The sequence below is a fragment of the Sprattus sprattus genome, assembly GCF_963457725.1.
Source record: "Sprattus sprattus genome assembly, chromosome: 7".
Taxonomy (NCBI): domain Eukaryota; kingdom Metazoa; phylum Chordata; class Actinopteri; order Clupeiformes; family Clupeidae; genus Sprattus; species Sprattus sprattus.
The window spans coordinates 29,483,674-29,501,348 of NC_137926.1; the positions used below are offsets into that span (position 1 = coordinate 29,483,674).

Below are 17,675 nucleotides of genomic sequence, written 5' to 3' on the forward strand. Positions count from 1 at the left end.
CTGTAAAACTTTGTTGCAAAAATTTACAATTTTAAATAAAGTGTATTGATTCCGTTGATAAATGTATACAAGCATGAGAAAGTATTTTGATGTTTTGTATTTGTATTGAAGTTTCACAATTTAATAAATAGCAATAAAATGTTGTAAAGGAAAGACTGTGTCATTTTGTATGCATAATACTGCAGTATTGCGCAACTGGTGCTGCTCCTTGACCACTGGCATATCTTCATAAAGTCAAATTGAGTGTCAACGTTTCTACCCACCACTTACTTTACCAATGGTAGGAACCTATACAGGTTCCTAGCTTTAGTGCATAGTGTTGACATTTGGGCATTGTTAAACAGGGTAGCCAAAGGGAATGTAAGGTGAAATAAAATAAAGTGGGTATATGTTGAATTTCTGTATTTCCCTGTCGAAATGCGCCAAGGCCAATGTTGCACAAGATTATCACTATTCTGGGAGGATTTAGGATTTAAACGCAGTATTTCACCACAGCGGTATCTGATGCTCCTGTTTTGGATCAGTAGGCTGGACCAAACTCAAGTCAAGAGGTAGTTATTCTGAAACTAGTACAGGTAGAACTCCAGGAGACAAAATCCAAGCTCTTCAAACCAAACACAAGACTTCAGGAGAATAGAAATGAAATGTCGAGATGCACTGTTGAAATCTCAGACTACATGTCCCATACATTAGTGGGATGTACTCTTGCATGTCATAAACTGAAACTTCTCATTTGTGGAATGCATTCCTGTGTTCTGTTCATAGGTGTGAAGTACAAAACAATTTAGGAGAATAGTCAAATGTCTGTCTACATGATGAAAACCAAACATATTTCTCCACTATACGGAATATATAGTGTACAGAACTGAGGATGTAGGAGTTGCAATGGTCTTTTTACAAACGACAGCGCAACGAAATTCACAGAAATGTAATTTATTCTCTAGTTTCTTCATTGTCGGTTTAGCAAACAATATACGTATAAAAAAAAAAAAGTAATTTAAAGTTGTGTAGAATGAGAGTACATTTTCTATACTTAAAGAGGGAAATAAATTACAAAAATCACCCACATTCACATGTGTACAGAGGACATTCAGAGCTCCCTTGAGAAGGGAGGGAGCAAGATCAAGTATGCCCAGTGAAGAGTCCGTCAGGAGTGGGGGAATGATCACTTCCACTGGGGGAGAGAGAGAGTCGGAGAGTCACCTGGCTGCCACAAACCATCAGTACCATGGAGAGAGGCAAACAGATTGTCATTAAAAACTACGTCCAAAAGAGCACAGCCTTTAGAAGACTGGTGGTGGATGGGTTTGTTTCATTTCTTTAAAATACATCTTTTCTAGTGGCTGTGTACACGGTGCAAGTCTAAGGTGAGGCATTCATTTATTTATAATTATACATAATCTATACACACACACACACACACACGCGCAAGATCAATAGTTTCTGTCAGGGAACAAAAATGTGCTCATGTAATAATATAAGAATGAACAGCAATATCAACATACTTGCAGAGTTTTTTTCCCCCCGGACCCCATTAGCTAGCTCATTACAACTCCAAGACCAGACATAATCAGTCACCTGGCCACGGCATCAGAGGAACAGAAGAAAGAATCCTGGGAGAGAAAGGCTTTTCATTCACCATGCAGACTAGTCTTCATTAGTTTAACAGTACACCGCAGGTGAGCTTTAAAAAAATCTTTTCCAACTGAGATTGGCTGTAAAATACGGTATTCAAAAAACTGAAGGGGGGGGGGGGAAATACCATACATTTATACAGAATGCAGCTATTTACAATAAAGTCTTACAGGAGAGATGGACTCAAACACCATGCATTACTGATTTGAAGTCCCAAACCAGACCAAGTGGTTTTAAAATAGAAGAGGGGGGGGGGGGGGGGGGGAACAAGCTCGAGCCAAAATTCAACCTCTATGGCACAAACAACCACAGTCTTCACTGCACCCCACCAGGCATATAGAAGGCACAATGCCCAATAACTTTAAAGAAGAAAAAAAAACTAATGTTATCTTATATACACCATAAACAAAAACAATTCTAATTGAAGAGCAGACATTAAAATACAGTTGTTGTGAAAGGAATAAAGTTTGCTCCAGATCCAGTTTGTACAGGGAGCTTGTGTTTCCAACTGTAACCTTAGCAGTCCAAATACGTGGTGTGAAGCAGACTGATTTCTCTCCTAGTTCAGTACCCTAATCTTTGGTCCAATCCTGACATGTCAAATGGATGTGCTGTTGGGGGTGTGTGTGTCTGTAGGGTCTCTTGAGCCAGCTCACTATTTACAACATGGCAAATAAGGAGAGGAGACTGCTTTGACAAAAATGTGACCGATACCTGTGTGCAAGGACAAGCCTGGATTAGGTGTGTGTGTGTGTGTGTGTGTGTGTGTGTGTGTGTGTGTGTGTGTGTGTGTGTGTGTTGGCGCGCGTGTGTGTGTGTGTGTGTGTGTGTGTGTGTGTGTGTGTGTGTGTGTGTGTGTGTGTGTGTGGCAGGCAGGTGGGTCCATGCAGGCAGTGGCGCAGCATAATTGTGAGACGGGAAGACAGAGAGAGGAGTGAAGGGGCGGTCAGTCCGAGTCCGAGTCACTGCTGTTGTCGCGGCAGGCTCTCACGGTCTCCTCTAGGGGCGCCAGTGTGCCGTCCTTCCTCACACCCATGGGCTTGATCAGCTGCTGCCTGCACGCACGGACAACACGCAACACAGAGCAGGGATTAGGACACAAACATTCAGAAAGCACATATTATCCAATGTCTCCGTTTTCCTGCACAGGCTCAATTCTGTCAATATCAGCTTCTGCTCAGAACAAATGGACATTGTTATCTGGACACGTGACATGATGGGCACACATACATTTAACAAGACAATTATCTCACTGGCCCATTGGCTTTGACTCTAGGGGGAGAAAACCATACAATGTTAACTACATGCTGCCTTTGTAAATCAGCACGTTAGCGTGCGTGTAAACAGCAGTAACGCCAAAACGTCAAAGACCAGATAATAAAGGCCTCTCACATTAAAAAGGGTCAGAGACATGTCGGACAACCGTACACAGACAATGGTGAATTTGCTACTCATGAGACTCACTCGAGGAGATGCACGTGTTCTCTCCCAGGGCCATAATTTACTAAACTATCTTCTTGTGGAGGAGGTTGGGATAAAAGGACAAAGACATACTCAGAGGAGTGACAGTTAGCCTTAAGTAGACCTCTTATCAACAGGAGAGCCAGCCAACAGTCCTGAAGCTTTATATCAAAGCCTGGCGTCTAGCATTTTTCATTGAGGAATGGCACACAGAGTGGACGTGCCACAGCTGTGTAACCACGTCACGACCCACGAGCAAACAGTGTTTGTTTACTGTTTTTTTGTGTTCTGCTTTCCAAAGAATGAGTTCACAGTAGAGCCGTTTGTCTGTCTAAATGAGTCATTTGAGAAATCAGCCCTCCATCACCTCATTAGTGCTGGGTGCTATTGTTTAAAAGTCTCGACCGGTTGGAAGTATGTTTACAGAAAAGATTTTCATTTGGAAAAAGTTTAATTCAGAGAACATGCCAGATCTCAGGCTGGGGGGGGGGGGGGGGGGCATTTAGCTCATGGAGCTCCTGGGCCTTTGTGTCTGGCCTGCCTGGGCTTCTGACGCGCTCCGCCAGCTCCAGCTCCAGCCCAGCTGCCCAGAGAAAGAGAGCCAACTGCGCGTCCACTGCAGACAGCACACTCAAGCTTCCGCTCCCACTGAAGGGGCCTAGCCAAGCGGAGTGTTAAACAGCTTTCTTCTCCTGTCCACACACACACACACACACACACACACACACACACACACACACACACACACACACACACACAATCTTAACCTTTTTTTATTTCCAGGAGATGGGCCTCACCTCAACACCCCCCCCCTCTCTCTCCACCAACCAATCCCTCACTGCCACCCCAGCACCCCTACACCCCCAGTCCTCCCCTCCTCTCCCCTCCCCATCAGTTTAATTACGGGATCAGTGCCCATTCTAATCTCCTCAAAGGCTGGGCCTCCCTTCACCGCTAATCCAATTAGATCTGCACCGTGTGGCTCCCGTGCTCTCTCAGATGATTCAGCGGAGCATTATCCAATCAAAGCACTCCCTAAGATGATTTATCCAATCCAAAGCCTCACCAAAAGAGGCTCGTTTGCATTTATTTGCAGGAACCAGGGCACAAATACACTTGTAATTTGTCGGCGCTGACGCACTTTTACCGACGAAATCTCAGCTCTGTGTCTGGGGGACACACTAATCACATCGACACCTTCATGTTTATACTCCCATGTGTAGGACTCCCAAATGCCTTATTGACTTCAATACTAGCATGTAGCCCTACTGAATGTGATTAAAAACGGTCCTTTCTGATTATTAGTTCATTTTTCCGTTAACTGCATTAAGCCCTTATTCAAACACACAGTGCTAATTCATTGTAGATCTGAAATCAGGAATGCCAAGAATGCATTGATTAAGTGCAGCTCACAAGTAGAGGCTACCGCTTTTATTCCTTGATTGGGAATCTAACTTTGACTCCTTCATGTTTGGTTTGAGCATGTTATATGCACTCTTCAGGGTTTGAAATTAAAGATTATACTAATAGTATACGAACAGTTAATCATTTATTACTGACAGATTTGCTGCTTCTATCGAACACATTCGGGCAAAAGCGGATATTTTTATGAAGCAGGTTTTAAAACCAGACAGCATTGCCAAAGTGGTTTATATGAGCACTTTTCTATGTAGAGAGCAGCTTAGCATGAGTTACTGCTCAGATTTAGAAGAGAAACACTCAGTACAGGCCCATCTCTCAGCCTTTCTTGGATCAACCTTTCCTGGATCTATCCACTAGCAGTGGGAGTTTGGGGTGGGTTTAGAGGGTGGTGAGAGGAGGGCTGGGGGGATGAGGACATGGGCTCACAGAAATCAGGCTCCTGGAACAACAAAGGCCAACAAACGAGCCCAGACAAAACAAGACAGACACCCTGACACTTCTCCAGAACCCCCTGTACCCATCAGTGATTCTGCACATGGTCCATGGTCGGTGATGCTGCGTGTGCGTGTGTGAGTGTGAGTGTGAGTGTGAGTGTGAGTGTGAGTGTGAGTGTGAGTGTGAGTGTGAGTGTGAGTGTGAGTGTGAGTGTGAGTGTGTGTGTCTGTGTGTCTGTGTGTCTGTGTGTCTGTGTGTCTGTGTGTCTGTGTGTCTGTGTGTCTGTGTGTCTGTGTGTCTGTGTGTCTGTGTGTCTGTGTGTCTGTGTGTCTGTGTGTCTGTGTGTCTGTGTGTCTGTGTGTCTGTGTGTCTGTGTGTCTGTGAGTGTGTGAGTGTGTGTCTGTGAGTGTGTGTCTGTGAGTGTGTGTCTGTGAGTGTGTGTGAGTGAGGGTCAAGGGTTTGTTGGGAGTCAGTGCTAATTGGACGGCAAGTTAAGCAGCAGGGGAAGCACATTCTTCAAGGGCCTTGACCATCACCCGAGAGCCTGCAGCGAAGAGCTCTGGTGGCTGCCTCATCGCTCTCTCTCACTTTCTTTCCCCCCCCCCCCCTGCCCCCGCCCAATCCTCCACCTCCCTCTAACAACTCATTCACAGTGCCAAAGAATAGACGAGGTGAAAAGAAGGAGATGATCTTTCGGTGAGAGGAATCTGCTTCTTGTGGGCACACGCTCCTCATTACAGCCACGCACAGATACACACACACGCACAGATACACACACACACACACAGATACACACACACACGCACACACACACACACACACACACACACACACACACACACACACACACCCCTTAACTGAGCCTATATCTCAGAACAGTCTCCCTCCAATGGGCCTGTGTATGGGCTCGTGTCTGCTGAATAGAGGCAGGGCTGAAAGAGGACACGTATGTGATTAGATGCTGAATGTAGCACATAATGCCAACGGGCCTGCCACCACTCACCGTCAGCCAATTACCGGTTAATTAGCGCAGCCCCGGATAACAAGGGAGCGGCGGCTAACGAGAGCGACCGGCCTGAATGAGGCCACGGCTAGTGGCACCAAATTCCTGCTCTAATGAAACCGTTGGCAGGGAGCGCGCTCTCTCCCTCGCCTTTAGAGTAGCCCTGCACGGCATCATCACCTCTGTGTGTGTGTGTGTGTGTGTGTGTGTGTGTGTGTGTACACTGCAGAAAATACAACTGTGTTTGAAGGAAGCAGGGGTCAGTTTGCAACTAGCCAAGACAGGAAGCTGATGGCTGATTTGTACTTGGAAGCTTTGGGAGTCAGTGGCAGCTCTATCTTCCCCTGATGGACTACTGCAAATCAGGTCATGGCCAATGTCAAGCACATGCTTTCACACATCTGTGATGTACACAGACCAGGTAAGCAACAGAAGACTTCTAATGGATATATAACTGTACAGCACAGAACAGACTTAGCTGAATACAGTGTGTAATGTGTGTAACATGTAGGTTGTGAATGACCCAAACCGCTTCAGATGAGACGAGCGAAATATTTCGGCCTTCCTCAGATTAACTGTGTACGTGACCTTGACAACATGGACAACACCTGGCTACGCAGTCCTTTTTGGTCTTATGTTGGTTGCGGGGTTGTTACTGTACCTGGACAGCTGATCGATCATGTTGACGAGCTTCTGTGCCTCGTACTCCTTCTGCTCCTCGGTCATCTCCTCCATAGGGTTGGGCTGCTCCTCCTCCACGTGGCCCGTGATGGGGTTGATGCTGCCAGAGGAGGACGAGGAGCAAGTAAGCGCTCCAGTAGACAGCCTCAGCTCAGCTCAGCTCAGAGTAGACATCACAAGACCTTTGTTTACACTGGCACTCCACAGAGCTAAACAGACACTTCAACAGTGATGGATGGGCGGTTTACTACTCCAGCTAACAGGCCTTTCTGCAGCTGAGGCTAAGGAGCTGCTCAAAACGAAACTGCTTTATCGTCGAGGGGTATTCGTGAGATGTCGACTAGGGACTAGGATGTTGAATGAAGGGAGCTTTCCATTTTAATAACGCTACTGTTCTACTGCATATGAAAGTTGTGTAAAGTGTAAAGTGTAAGGGAGAGAACAAATGTTTTTAGAATGCAATGTTTCTTCTGTCCACTCGGACACACACACACACACACACACACACACACATCTCTTGTGGGTTCTCTTACTATGGTTTGGCCTCCTTGTACTCGTCTGTGTCGGAGTCCTCGTCTTCAGAGTACTGCGTATCCCCTCGGCCTCCTGCCAGCAGCCCGCGGGACAACAGCAGCCCTGCAGCACTGCCATAGCCTGTGTACTTCACCAGGTTATCCACTTCAGACAGGACAGGACAGGATACACACACACGTACACACACAACACACAACACACACACACACACACACAAAAAGAGTTATACACAGCACAGGAGAGTTCATGGGAACCTTATATGCAGCCACATTTCTCCACTCATTGCCTGACATTGTACAGCTTGTGGCTTAACTCTCCCCAAAAAATAATGCATGAAATGTGTACTAAATTACCGGTAGTTATGTAGTGCGTGTTCTTTCTCTTTTTGACCACCATGGCCATTGACTGGCAAAGATCGATGGTCGACCGGGATTTAGACATTAGAACACCCACTGAACCACTGGTTCATTCATACACACAAGCTCACACATGACAGAAGTGAAACCCAAAAATCCACAACCACAGAAATTGGGGTAGACTTGTGCGTCAGTGGCAGACAGAAATATAAATCACCCTTCTACCACAAGGGGAAAAGTCAAAGGCGTTTTAATAATGCAGCATTACGCTAAATTAGGTCAAATGAGAACAAAGTGGCTGTGGCTGTACAGATAACACAACCTTGCACAAGACAGGACAACGACACACACACGATTCTCCACAGCTCAGGACAGTTCAGGGGAACTTTCTGTGCAGCCACATTTCTCCACTCATTGCTGTACTGATACTGTACGGTGGGGGGGGACCTTTCACAGCTTGTGGCTTATCTCTCCCAAATCAATTATGCATGAAATGTGAACTTTATTAGTTATATAGTCCGTGTCTTTCAAACAGTGAACCTTTCTCTTTCAGTGCCATTTGGAAAGCAAACGCTAACCTTCTGATGTCTTTAGCACAAAACTGCTCCATCTCTCTCCCAATCTTTTGTCTGCATGTCTTTCGTCCAGCTCTCTCTCCCTCCATCTTCCTTTCTATTTACCTTGCTGTTTCTCTCTTCCTCCACCTCCAAACACTTTTCTCTCTCCTCCTCATTCAGCTATCCCTTCTTCCCTCCTTTCCTGTCTCTGGTTCTTACCACTCTCTTTGCAGAGCACGAACAGGAACTCGGCGGCGCTCTGCTTCACCCCCATGTCCACGTGTGTCATGAGGCGCACCAGCTTGTTACGGATGGTGGTGCCCACCTCAGGCCGGTTCGTCACGTCCTTCAGCGGAGGAAGCACCTGCGGCCCAACCACACACACACACACACACTGCTCAAAACGAAACTGCTTTATCGTCGAGGGGTATTCGTGAGATGTCGACTAGGGACTAGGATGTTGAATGAAGGGAGCTTTCCTTTTTAATAACGCTACTGTTCTACTGCATATGAAAGTTGTGTAAAGTGTAAGGGAGAGAACAAATGTTTTTAGAATGCACTTGTTTCTTCTGTCCACTCGGAAACACACACACACACACACACACACACACACACACACACACAGTGTGTCACCAATCACCATGCCAACAAATCAGAGCCAGTCACTTAGCTGACGCCCACAGTAACCTTAATAGCCATTTGATGTGCAAAATGGGATTAACACAGCAAAATACAGACTGTCCTCCTGTTCCTACTTGACCCAGATTTGCTGAAAATATCTTCGGGGACCTTATTTAGTTGCCACTTCTTATTACATTACATCCGTCACTGGATGCCATCATGGAAAGAGTGAAAAGTACAAAGTAGGTCAACTTCTCATCTTAAGATGCTGTTTTTGAGTGCTGAACCTTTGACCTTGGTGAGGTTGGGTCGCTCTTTCAGCATATAGTGTGAAGTCTCCTACAAGAGTGCTTTTGACAACTGTTTTCCTTTTCCAGGGACAGATCAGTCAAACCCTAGCACCATTCCTCACCTTGGCCTTGATGTATCTGCGGATTTCTCTGTGTTGTCTGGAACCTTCCGCCATCAGGCTGAGAACTGGCGTCAGGCCCTCCTTGTAGTTGGAACCCTGTGTGCAGAGGGGACCTCCTGAGTCTCAGACACAACATCAAAAGGAAGGGGACGTGGCACACATCATTGCAGTCATATAGCGCCTTACCCGGTCAACACGCTTCTCCATGAAATCCAGCAGCACCTGAACGACGGCCATGTTCTTCCCCCCATACTCCTCCGGTCCAGGCTGTCCGGGAACGTCGATTAGGACGTCCAGGCAGGGCGTGGAAATGTTGCTCAGAAGATTAATGGCATGGCTGCCATGAGGACAACAGAGGAGCACAGAAAAGCTTTCAGGCATTGCAGTGGACAGCTACTGGAGCACAGGAACAGTGTATGCAAATGTGCAGTCTTAGCTTCTCATATATGTAGGACTGATACGAAGCTGCACACATCTGCTCACCTCTCACACTAGCACTTGTGAAATCGCTCAGAACGGGGGAAGAACTTTTCTACCTAACAGTCTTTAAACTATCCAAAGACAGCTTGACGGCAGAATCAGCATCACAGAGTGGGTGGTTATCATAAACACACCTTAATGGGTTCTCAATGACCTCACACGGCTGCACACCGTGGTGAAACTCGATCGTAAACGCCCAGGGCTTGCGCACCATGCCGAGGCCAAACAAATATTTGCATTCGGCACACAGAGGTGGCGGCGCCCTGCTGCTGCGGTCCTGCCGCTGCTTCTGATGACAAACCAGAAGGGGAGTAAAAAAAAAAAGAAAAAGTCCTGCCTCGGCATTCTGCACTAACCAGACGCCCTCTCGCAAGGGAGCCAAAACAAAAGCAGAACAAGACAGCAGTGAGATCTATCAGGAGGACAAAGCATGTCTGAGCTCAGGCCTGGCCTGTGTCCTGTCTCAGCACATTCTGTCCTCCGAATGAGAGACAGGGAGGGGGTGGATGCCGGTGGGGGGGTTGGAGGGGGGGAGACGGACATCTACTGTCCCCTTAGGTCAGGGGAGCAGGGCCCTCTGCTTTGTGCTGCTTGTGTCCACTGAGAGGGACATTCCAGAGAGGTAGGGACTGGGTAGATTTAAGGCGGTTCCACAAAGCACCCAGCCTACGTCAGCGTGCAGGAGCGCAGGAGGAGAGGACGGAGGAGTGCGCTGTGTGTGCCCCCACGGCCTCAGGGGGGGGTGTCATTAATCAGTGCTGGGTGACAGGTCTTCAGTCACATCCACCACCACACACTTCTGCCTTTCTTCTGTGCTTGGCACCGGTGGAATGTTGCCTCCCCACAATGCCACCAACATTACCTACACACTGTATATAACCTCCATGATCTCTGGTTGACTGGCATAGATTGATGGTCAACTTGGCTTTAGACATTAGAACACCCACTGATTGGTTCATTCATACACACAAGCTCGCACATGACAGAAGTGAAACCCAAAAATCCACAACCACAGACCTCAGAGTAGGCTTGTGCGTCAGTGGCAGACAGAAATATAAATCACCCTTCTACCACAAGGGGAAAAGTCAAAGGCGTTTTAATAATACAGCATTACGCTAAATTAGGTCACATGAGGACAAATCATGACATTGGACATGTGGCTGTATAACAAAGTGTTTATATTTCCAAACAGCTAAAAAGTGTTTTAAGAGATCTAGAGATTAAACATCCAGGTCAGCAAACAGCAGATACGTTTTTGCAAGCTAACATTCAGTCCTATATCAATATAAGATTTAATATGAAGATATCGAATTCTACTACTCACCTCGACCATCACAAGGCAGTATCAGATAACCCAGAATATAATGCGAGATAAGACACTAAAGAGAAAATCTCCCTGAATGTAGGAGGGATAGGCAGCAGGACTTAAAATGGGGGGGGGGGGGGCAAATGGGGGGGGGGGGGGATGCAGAGTGACAAAGAGAGCAGGGTACTACAACTAGTGAAATTAAGTGAGGATGAACTGAAGAAGATGACAAGCAGTTGAGAAGAGGAGAGGAGAAGAAAGAGTAAAGGAGAGGAGAAGAAGAGAATACTTAAGAGAGTAAAGGAGAGGAGAAGAAGATGAGAGAAGCTAGAAATGAAAAGAGAGGACGGGTCCACCCACCTGTGTGCCTCCTCGGTCTTGTCCTCCATGTTGGTGCTCAGCAGCAGCAGGTGTCTCATGATGGCTACCAGGAGTCGCAGCTGGTGCTCAGCGTCCTGACCGGTCACAGACTGAGAGAGTCAGCAACGTCACCAAAGTGCCATCGCCGTGGGCACCCAACACACTCAGGCACGACATGATGACGTGATGTGACAGAGGACGGGTGACCACAGGATGGGGATGCACAATGGATCAGTCTTACCCTGCACGCACATGCTGTTGAAGTCGCAAAGACTGTGATATATTCTGTTCACGTTTTATAATTGGGACAATGAATGGGTAATGTTGGCGTTTTTGGTAACACAGGTTATATAGAAAGAACCTTCAAGTGTTTTACTCTCAACAGCAATTTCTGTTGCAAACCCTAGAAATTGAATTTAGGGGAGTGTAAGGCTATTTTTCATCAAGCATGTGAGGGCAGGGTAAAGCACTTATGAAGACAATAATGACAATCAATTGGCAATAAAATGAATGCTGGTCTTATGCATATTGATATTCTCAGCAGATCACGTAAACCTGAATAACAGCACCTGAACCTGTCTAAACATCACTTTATCATCAGAGACTTGATCATCAATCCCAATCTAAGAGGCACTCCTCTGGCTAGGGTTCAAGGGAGTAAACCAGTGGGTGTGGGTGAGGTATGAGGTCTGTGCTACCATGGTGATCCTCCACTTATGAAAGGAATTTATGACTCCTGAAAAGTGTGTGTGTGTGTATTTTCTAGGACGAGGGACTCCCATTCGGTTCCTCAACAGAGAGGGAAAAGCATGACTGGACAAAACTAGTTATTTGAGGGCTCTGGTGTGATTTTCTAGAACTATTCACTTTGACTAACTAGCCTCTCCTGCAAAGGGAGAGGAAAAACTCGCTTAACATCATTTATAACAAAAGCTACAATAAAAATGCCATCAGTACAATATAACATATTTTAGAGCAAGATGGCTGCACTTCTGGTGCAAGGCCAAGCAGCCAAATGAACAGCAGACATACCATGGTGACACATCCTTTATTTTACCACTGACTATACCCATGTGATGCTGACACACAGGAAACTAAGCAGGTCTGTAATAAGTAATTCTGTCTGTAATTCACTAACACCTCTCCTCTCTAACCAAGCCCTGGCCTGATCAGCAGCTGAACGTGAGGGATGAGCTCCAGAGGGGGTTAGATAACAGATCGCCTCAGCCCTAAACCTCTCAGGCCGAGCCATGATTAAGCACGCTGAGAGCACTGATCTGCCCATAAGCTCAGTGCAATGCGCCGAGATGCCTTACTCCGCCACCCCCCTGACGTCAATCATTTAAACTAATCAGAAGCAGGAGGCCTCCACACTACAAGAATGTCAGCAGGTTGCCAGGTTATTAACGTGTTTCAAGGCCATCTGATGGGGCGGTTTGTTAGATCAGGCTCGAACACTGAGAAATGGACTGCTCATGACAGACCAGCATAGGATGAATGTGTCCAATGACGCAGGTTCACCACAGCTGACCTACTTCAAGGCAAACGTCAGCCCAAACAGCGGTTAGAGGGCAAACCCCAGAACTCTGCACAGCCCCTCTCCTCAACACGCAGTTGCAACTGACAGGGACAGGGACTCTTGACAGGGAGAATCTCATTACCTAACGGATGGATGAGCACTCATGAGGGACACACTGAGCACTGAGATGGGAATGATGGTCGTTGATCAACAAAGATCAGATCATTATGGCCACTGGAAAGATGAATACATGGCAAAGGATTCTCCACACACAGACTTAGCTACCTTAAGTACACTATCTCACCTCGTCACTGGAGTCGGATAGGGTGATGTTGAAGAGGGCCTTGAGGGCCTCCATGGCTCTCTCATTCTCCTGTGAGGGGATGGGGGGGGCCTGAGGATCCGGCGGGGCCACCTCGTAGGGCCCGGCCCAATGGACATCCAGGGCCCGCTCCAGCACGTCGGTGAGCAGCGCCAGGGCGCGTGGCTCCTTGCGCAGCATGCCCCTAACGTCCGAGCGGAGCGCCGACAGCAGGAAGAGCAGACGCAGCGAGAACAGGCCCACCTCGTGTGGCGCGGCCCCGCCGCCGGCCGCGTGAAGGCTGGCACACAGGCCCTGTGCCAGCTGCACATCTGCGCCCACCTGCTGAGCCTGCGTGCTGTTGAACACCACGTTGCACAGGCACTTTAGCGCCTCCACCACCACCCGTTCCTCCTCCTCCGCCTGCTCGTCGTCTTCGCCGGAGCCCCGGAGCGCATCAGGGCCGACCCTCGCCAGCCGAGCCAGGGTCAGCATGCCCTCGCGAGTGCCAACCGGTCCCAGCACACGCTTGTCCCGCGAAAGGATGCGCAACGTCTCAAGACATGTGCTCTGACAACGTGGCTGTGCCACCCGACCCAGGACCCCTAGCAGAGCCCGGCACAGCCGCTAGAGACAGAGAGTGAGAAAGAGAGAGGAGAGAGAAAACAGAAAGTGAGCACACATCTTGAGCAATACTGAATCCAGCATTGCGTTTTCATCAAGATTCCAAGCCAGGGTATCATGCATCATGCTCCATAGCACACAACATTGGTGTGAATGTGTGAAGTGAAGACAGTAAGTTTGACTTACTATACGTGCCTCCTCCTCCTTCTGTTCAAAACTGAAAGTGCGACAGTTCTGCAAAAATATTAAAAACCTGTTATTGACTTAATTCTTCTTTGCTGTCTGTTAACATTTACTTACAGTTACAACACCACGACCCAGTTTTTTTGGTTCAAGAAAAACACCCTCCTCACAATATCACCACAATTGACGTAATCCTTTGAGTGTTTTTGGCTATGTTACAAGTCTTGAAGTGGCTTAGCTTGGCGCACTTCTGGAAACTTAAGCACAACATGGACAGAGGCACACTTTAGTGAACCCACCTTGCGTAATGACACTTTGTCATACTACACAGAAAGACAACTGATCCTGTTGTTATGCATATGTCACGTTTAAGCCCATAAACTTGAATGGCCACTATGCAAAATTAAGTCATAATTTGGAAATGTGATGACGATGCTAGTAAGGTGACGTTAGCATGCTAAAAACAACACTAACCTGCAACTTTACTTATCGGTTTATTACAAAGCTCATAAATGGCATGTTTCGGTGTCAAATATCCACATATCGACATAATTGCAGCAGAAGGCCAGTCAATTTCTTAACGTTAACTTAAAACAACACAAGCTTTCCACCATGGTAACGCGAACTGTCATTTAGAGAATCAAATGCTTACTTCCTGCAATTTCTTGAAATCTAGCTTGCAAGCTAACTTGATGTTAGGTCGCTAGAGATGCGACTTCTTATGAGAACGTCGCTAACATCTTGGACAATTTTTATGGCTCAACGTTCTAAGCAGGTAGGGACTTAACCCATTGTGCTAGTTGCTGCACATCAAATAACGTTACAGCTAGGTTATGCATCAGATGTTTTGCTAGCCAAGGTTAGCCGAGCAGGCTATAGCAGGGCTACAATAGCACGTACCTCTGTGTTGTACTCATGTAAAAGCCTCTCTATTTCTTCTTCGTTCTCATTCTCAATCTGTGACAAAATGATGCTTAATTCCATCCTGGTGAGACAACGTGAACAATTATTCAAATGAAAAGCGATCCGATGTATAATGCTGTCTAATGGGATCTGTGGACCCCTCCCTTCATTTAATGTTTCAACTTTCACCTTCAAACGTCATTCGGAGAAGGCGGCGTCAGAGTGAAAACCCGTGAGGGCAACGGGGCAACTTGAACTCATAACAAACCATAGCCACAACTGCAGCTAGCACTGATACATCTTCATTTGAGAGAACGTTTGTAGGCTATATGCTATACATTCATATAAAATATGATTCCAGTAAAGGAATAGTGCCGTAAGAATAATTAGCCAAACAGCCAAATCGTGCCAGCGGGTTCATAGCCTTACGAATTACACTCATGCAGGTTCTTGCATGCGTAGTAATTCTTGACATGATGTCTGGGATTATGTTTGAGTCTGTGGTGCATATTGTTGTGTGACAAGCCTCAGTGAAATGCTAGAAGGAAAGCAAACGCATAGATAACGCCATAGCCGTTTTCAATAGGCAACACCCTTACTTCTCTTGCATTTGAAGAGTTCAGCCTATGGTAAATTACACAAGTTAACCCTACCTACCTATTATGAGTGAAAGGAATTCACTCGCTTCATTGTTGGTTGTGTTTATCTGGTGTAACCTACTCAAAATTCTGAAAACATTGTGAAGGACTTTCTCATATGATGCACTATAATGCTTTACTTGAAGTAGGATCATTTACAGTATGGACTTAACATCTTATTCACAAGAACGATTCCACCCTGGAGACCCAATTTTGAATTTCCCACGTGTTTTGTACCATGCTATAGAGGCATGAACCTCCTCAGGTTGTTTATCCTTCTTTTTGTACAAATATTCAAGAATGCTGACTGAATCTTCCAGAACAAATCAGGTGAAGGCAGCGGTTCTACAAAGAGTGACATGCTCATATTTGACATGCTGTTTCACGTTTTATAAAAACAAAACAACAACAAAAATGACACAGCTCTTCTTAAACATTGTTTCTACATTTTAACAGTTAATATAATTTCAATTTTATTTAATCAATCAGATAAACTTAAATAGTTTAAACATATTAAAAATATTAATTGATCAGAACACTTCTTTTAAACATTTAAAAAAAATTGTAGGTCTCACTGGGTGATCAATCCATAATTTGTACATGTTAGGCACATTTCCGTTGTAGGCCTATTATGAATTAGGCTAGCTGTTACTTCTAGGCTAAACTGGCTCTGACCATATTACAAAAGTATAAAAGTAGGCAATAAAATCATCACCAAGAAGTAGGTTAATAATAGGTTACTATGTTGCAAGTGCAATTCCGTAAAGAAGTTGATCTGGAGTTGGGTATTTGGGTATGTCATTACATCTTGTCTCCCTAAACCTGTGACCCGCCCCCCAACCACTAGATTACAGGCAGATCCACTCCAGAATCTGATAACATTATTGGATGTCATTCAACATGTAATTTCCCCACTAGCAGTATCAGCCTGATACTATCAGGTAAACTGTTTAGACTGATCGGACATTCATCTGTTAAAAGTTTGTTGACTTTTGCTCATTTCATTCGTGTTAGATAATGGCAAGTCCTGAAAAAGTCCTGTCAGGTTCAAACCTCAGGTGTCAAACACCTATAACATTACATATCAAACTGGCACCAGAGGCAAAGTTTCAGCTCTCACAACTGGAATCTGGCACTTGAATCTTGTTCGTCCGTCCATTCCCCATGTGAAGACCCATGTCCACAATCCACCAGGACTTTCCCAAGGGTAAAAATAGTGCTTTTTTATTCAAATGGGTAATCGTAATGCCATAAGAATATATTGTGTAAAGCCTGATTGGTGAGAATGTTGAACTTTAATTTAACTTTTGTGTGGGAAAGTCTCACTTTGACAGTGCTCCTGTCACTGATTTTGTAAAACATGACACAAAAGACTATATCGACTCTGCACACTTGTACCAGCATTTTACAGAGGGAAAGCGCTCAAAGTGAGAAGCATTAAGATCCAGCTCACTATCAACACATATTAAATATCTTTCCTCTGCAAACTGTCTTATTCCTCATTTTCTCCCTAATATGTAGTACAATGGGATTTTCACACACAGAAAATACAGAAATGTCTTTTAATCAAAGATAAAGGGTTCCTCTGTAGACACAAGAATAAACATTAACTGAATTTACACTTGATTCCTTACACCTGAAAACACTGGTTTATACACTGGTCTTACCTCAGTTTAAGGAAAAAATCTTTTTAGATTTTACATCAGTTGTATGTTTCTCTGTTAAGACACATGACATTGTCTATCTGAACTAAGCCACAGAGAAGTGATCTAGTGTGGACTAGAAAGGCCTCATAATTTTCCAAGAAACAGGCCCATGTGAGTTAAACCCTTGCTAAGGGTCCGGGGGAAACTAGGTTGCTTTGCAGATGATGCCCTTGCAAATAGTAATAAAATAAGAGCTGTGAGAGGTCAGAGGTGAAAGGTTAAAGCAGTGTTGCGACCCCTCCTCAGCAGGGACAGTTTCCCATTGAAATGCAATTCTTCCCAGAGTGCGGCCTTTCTCCACTCTCCTCCATCCCAAGCTGAGCGCCCAAGTTCCAGAAGCTGATCAGGAAGGGGTGAAATTGGCCTGGTAAGTTGAAAAGGTTTAAGCTCTTTCTACAATAACTCACAGCTATTCAGGCGTGGTGTAGGATCATGCTAAACCATGCAAAAATGTACCATGGTTCACCTGACTCACCCCCTCTTCAAATCTAGGAGTGTCTTTACTCAGTATTGACTGACAAAATATCTAACCAGGAAA

General features: G+C 45.7%; 1 protein-coding gene across 1 annotated transcript; it reads right to left on the bottom strand.

Annotated features, from left to right (window-relative positions):
* Nucleotides 1-917: 917 nt before the first annotated feature.
* On the bottom strand, nucleotides 918-14,929 carry ric8b (RIC8 guanine nucleotide exchange factor B). Its single transcript, XM_080841577.1, has 10 exons — nucleotides 14,791-14,929; nucleotides 13,894-13,941; nucleotides 13,087-13,710; nucleotides 11,264-11,358; nucleotides 9,304-9,454; nucleotides 9,118-9,213; nucleotides 8,304-8,448; nucleotides 7,171-7,315; nucleotides 6,618-6,737; nucleotides 918-2,690 (listed from the first exon to the last, which is right to left on the bottom strand). The coding sequence occupies exons 1-10, from the start codon at nucleotides 14,872-14,874 to the stop codon at nucleotides 2,582-2,584; spliced, it is 1,617 nt and encodes a 538-aa protein (XP_080697703.1). The 5' UTR covers nucleotides 14,875-14,929; the 3' UTR covers nucleotides 918-2,581.
* Between the last annotated feature and the right edge of the window lie 2,746 nt (nucleotides 14,930-17,675).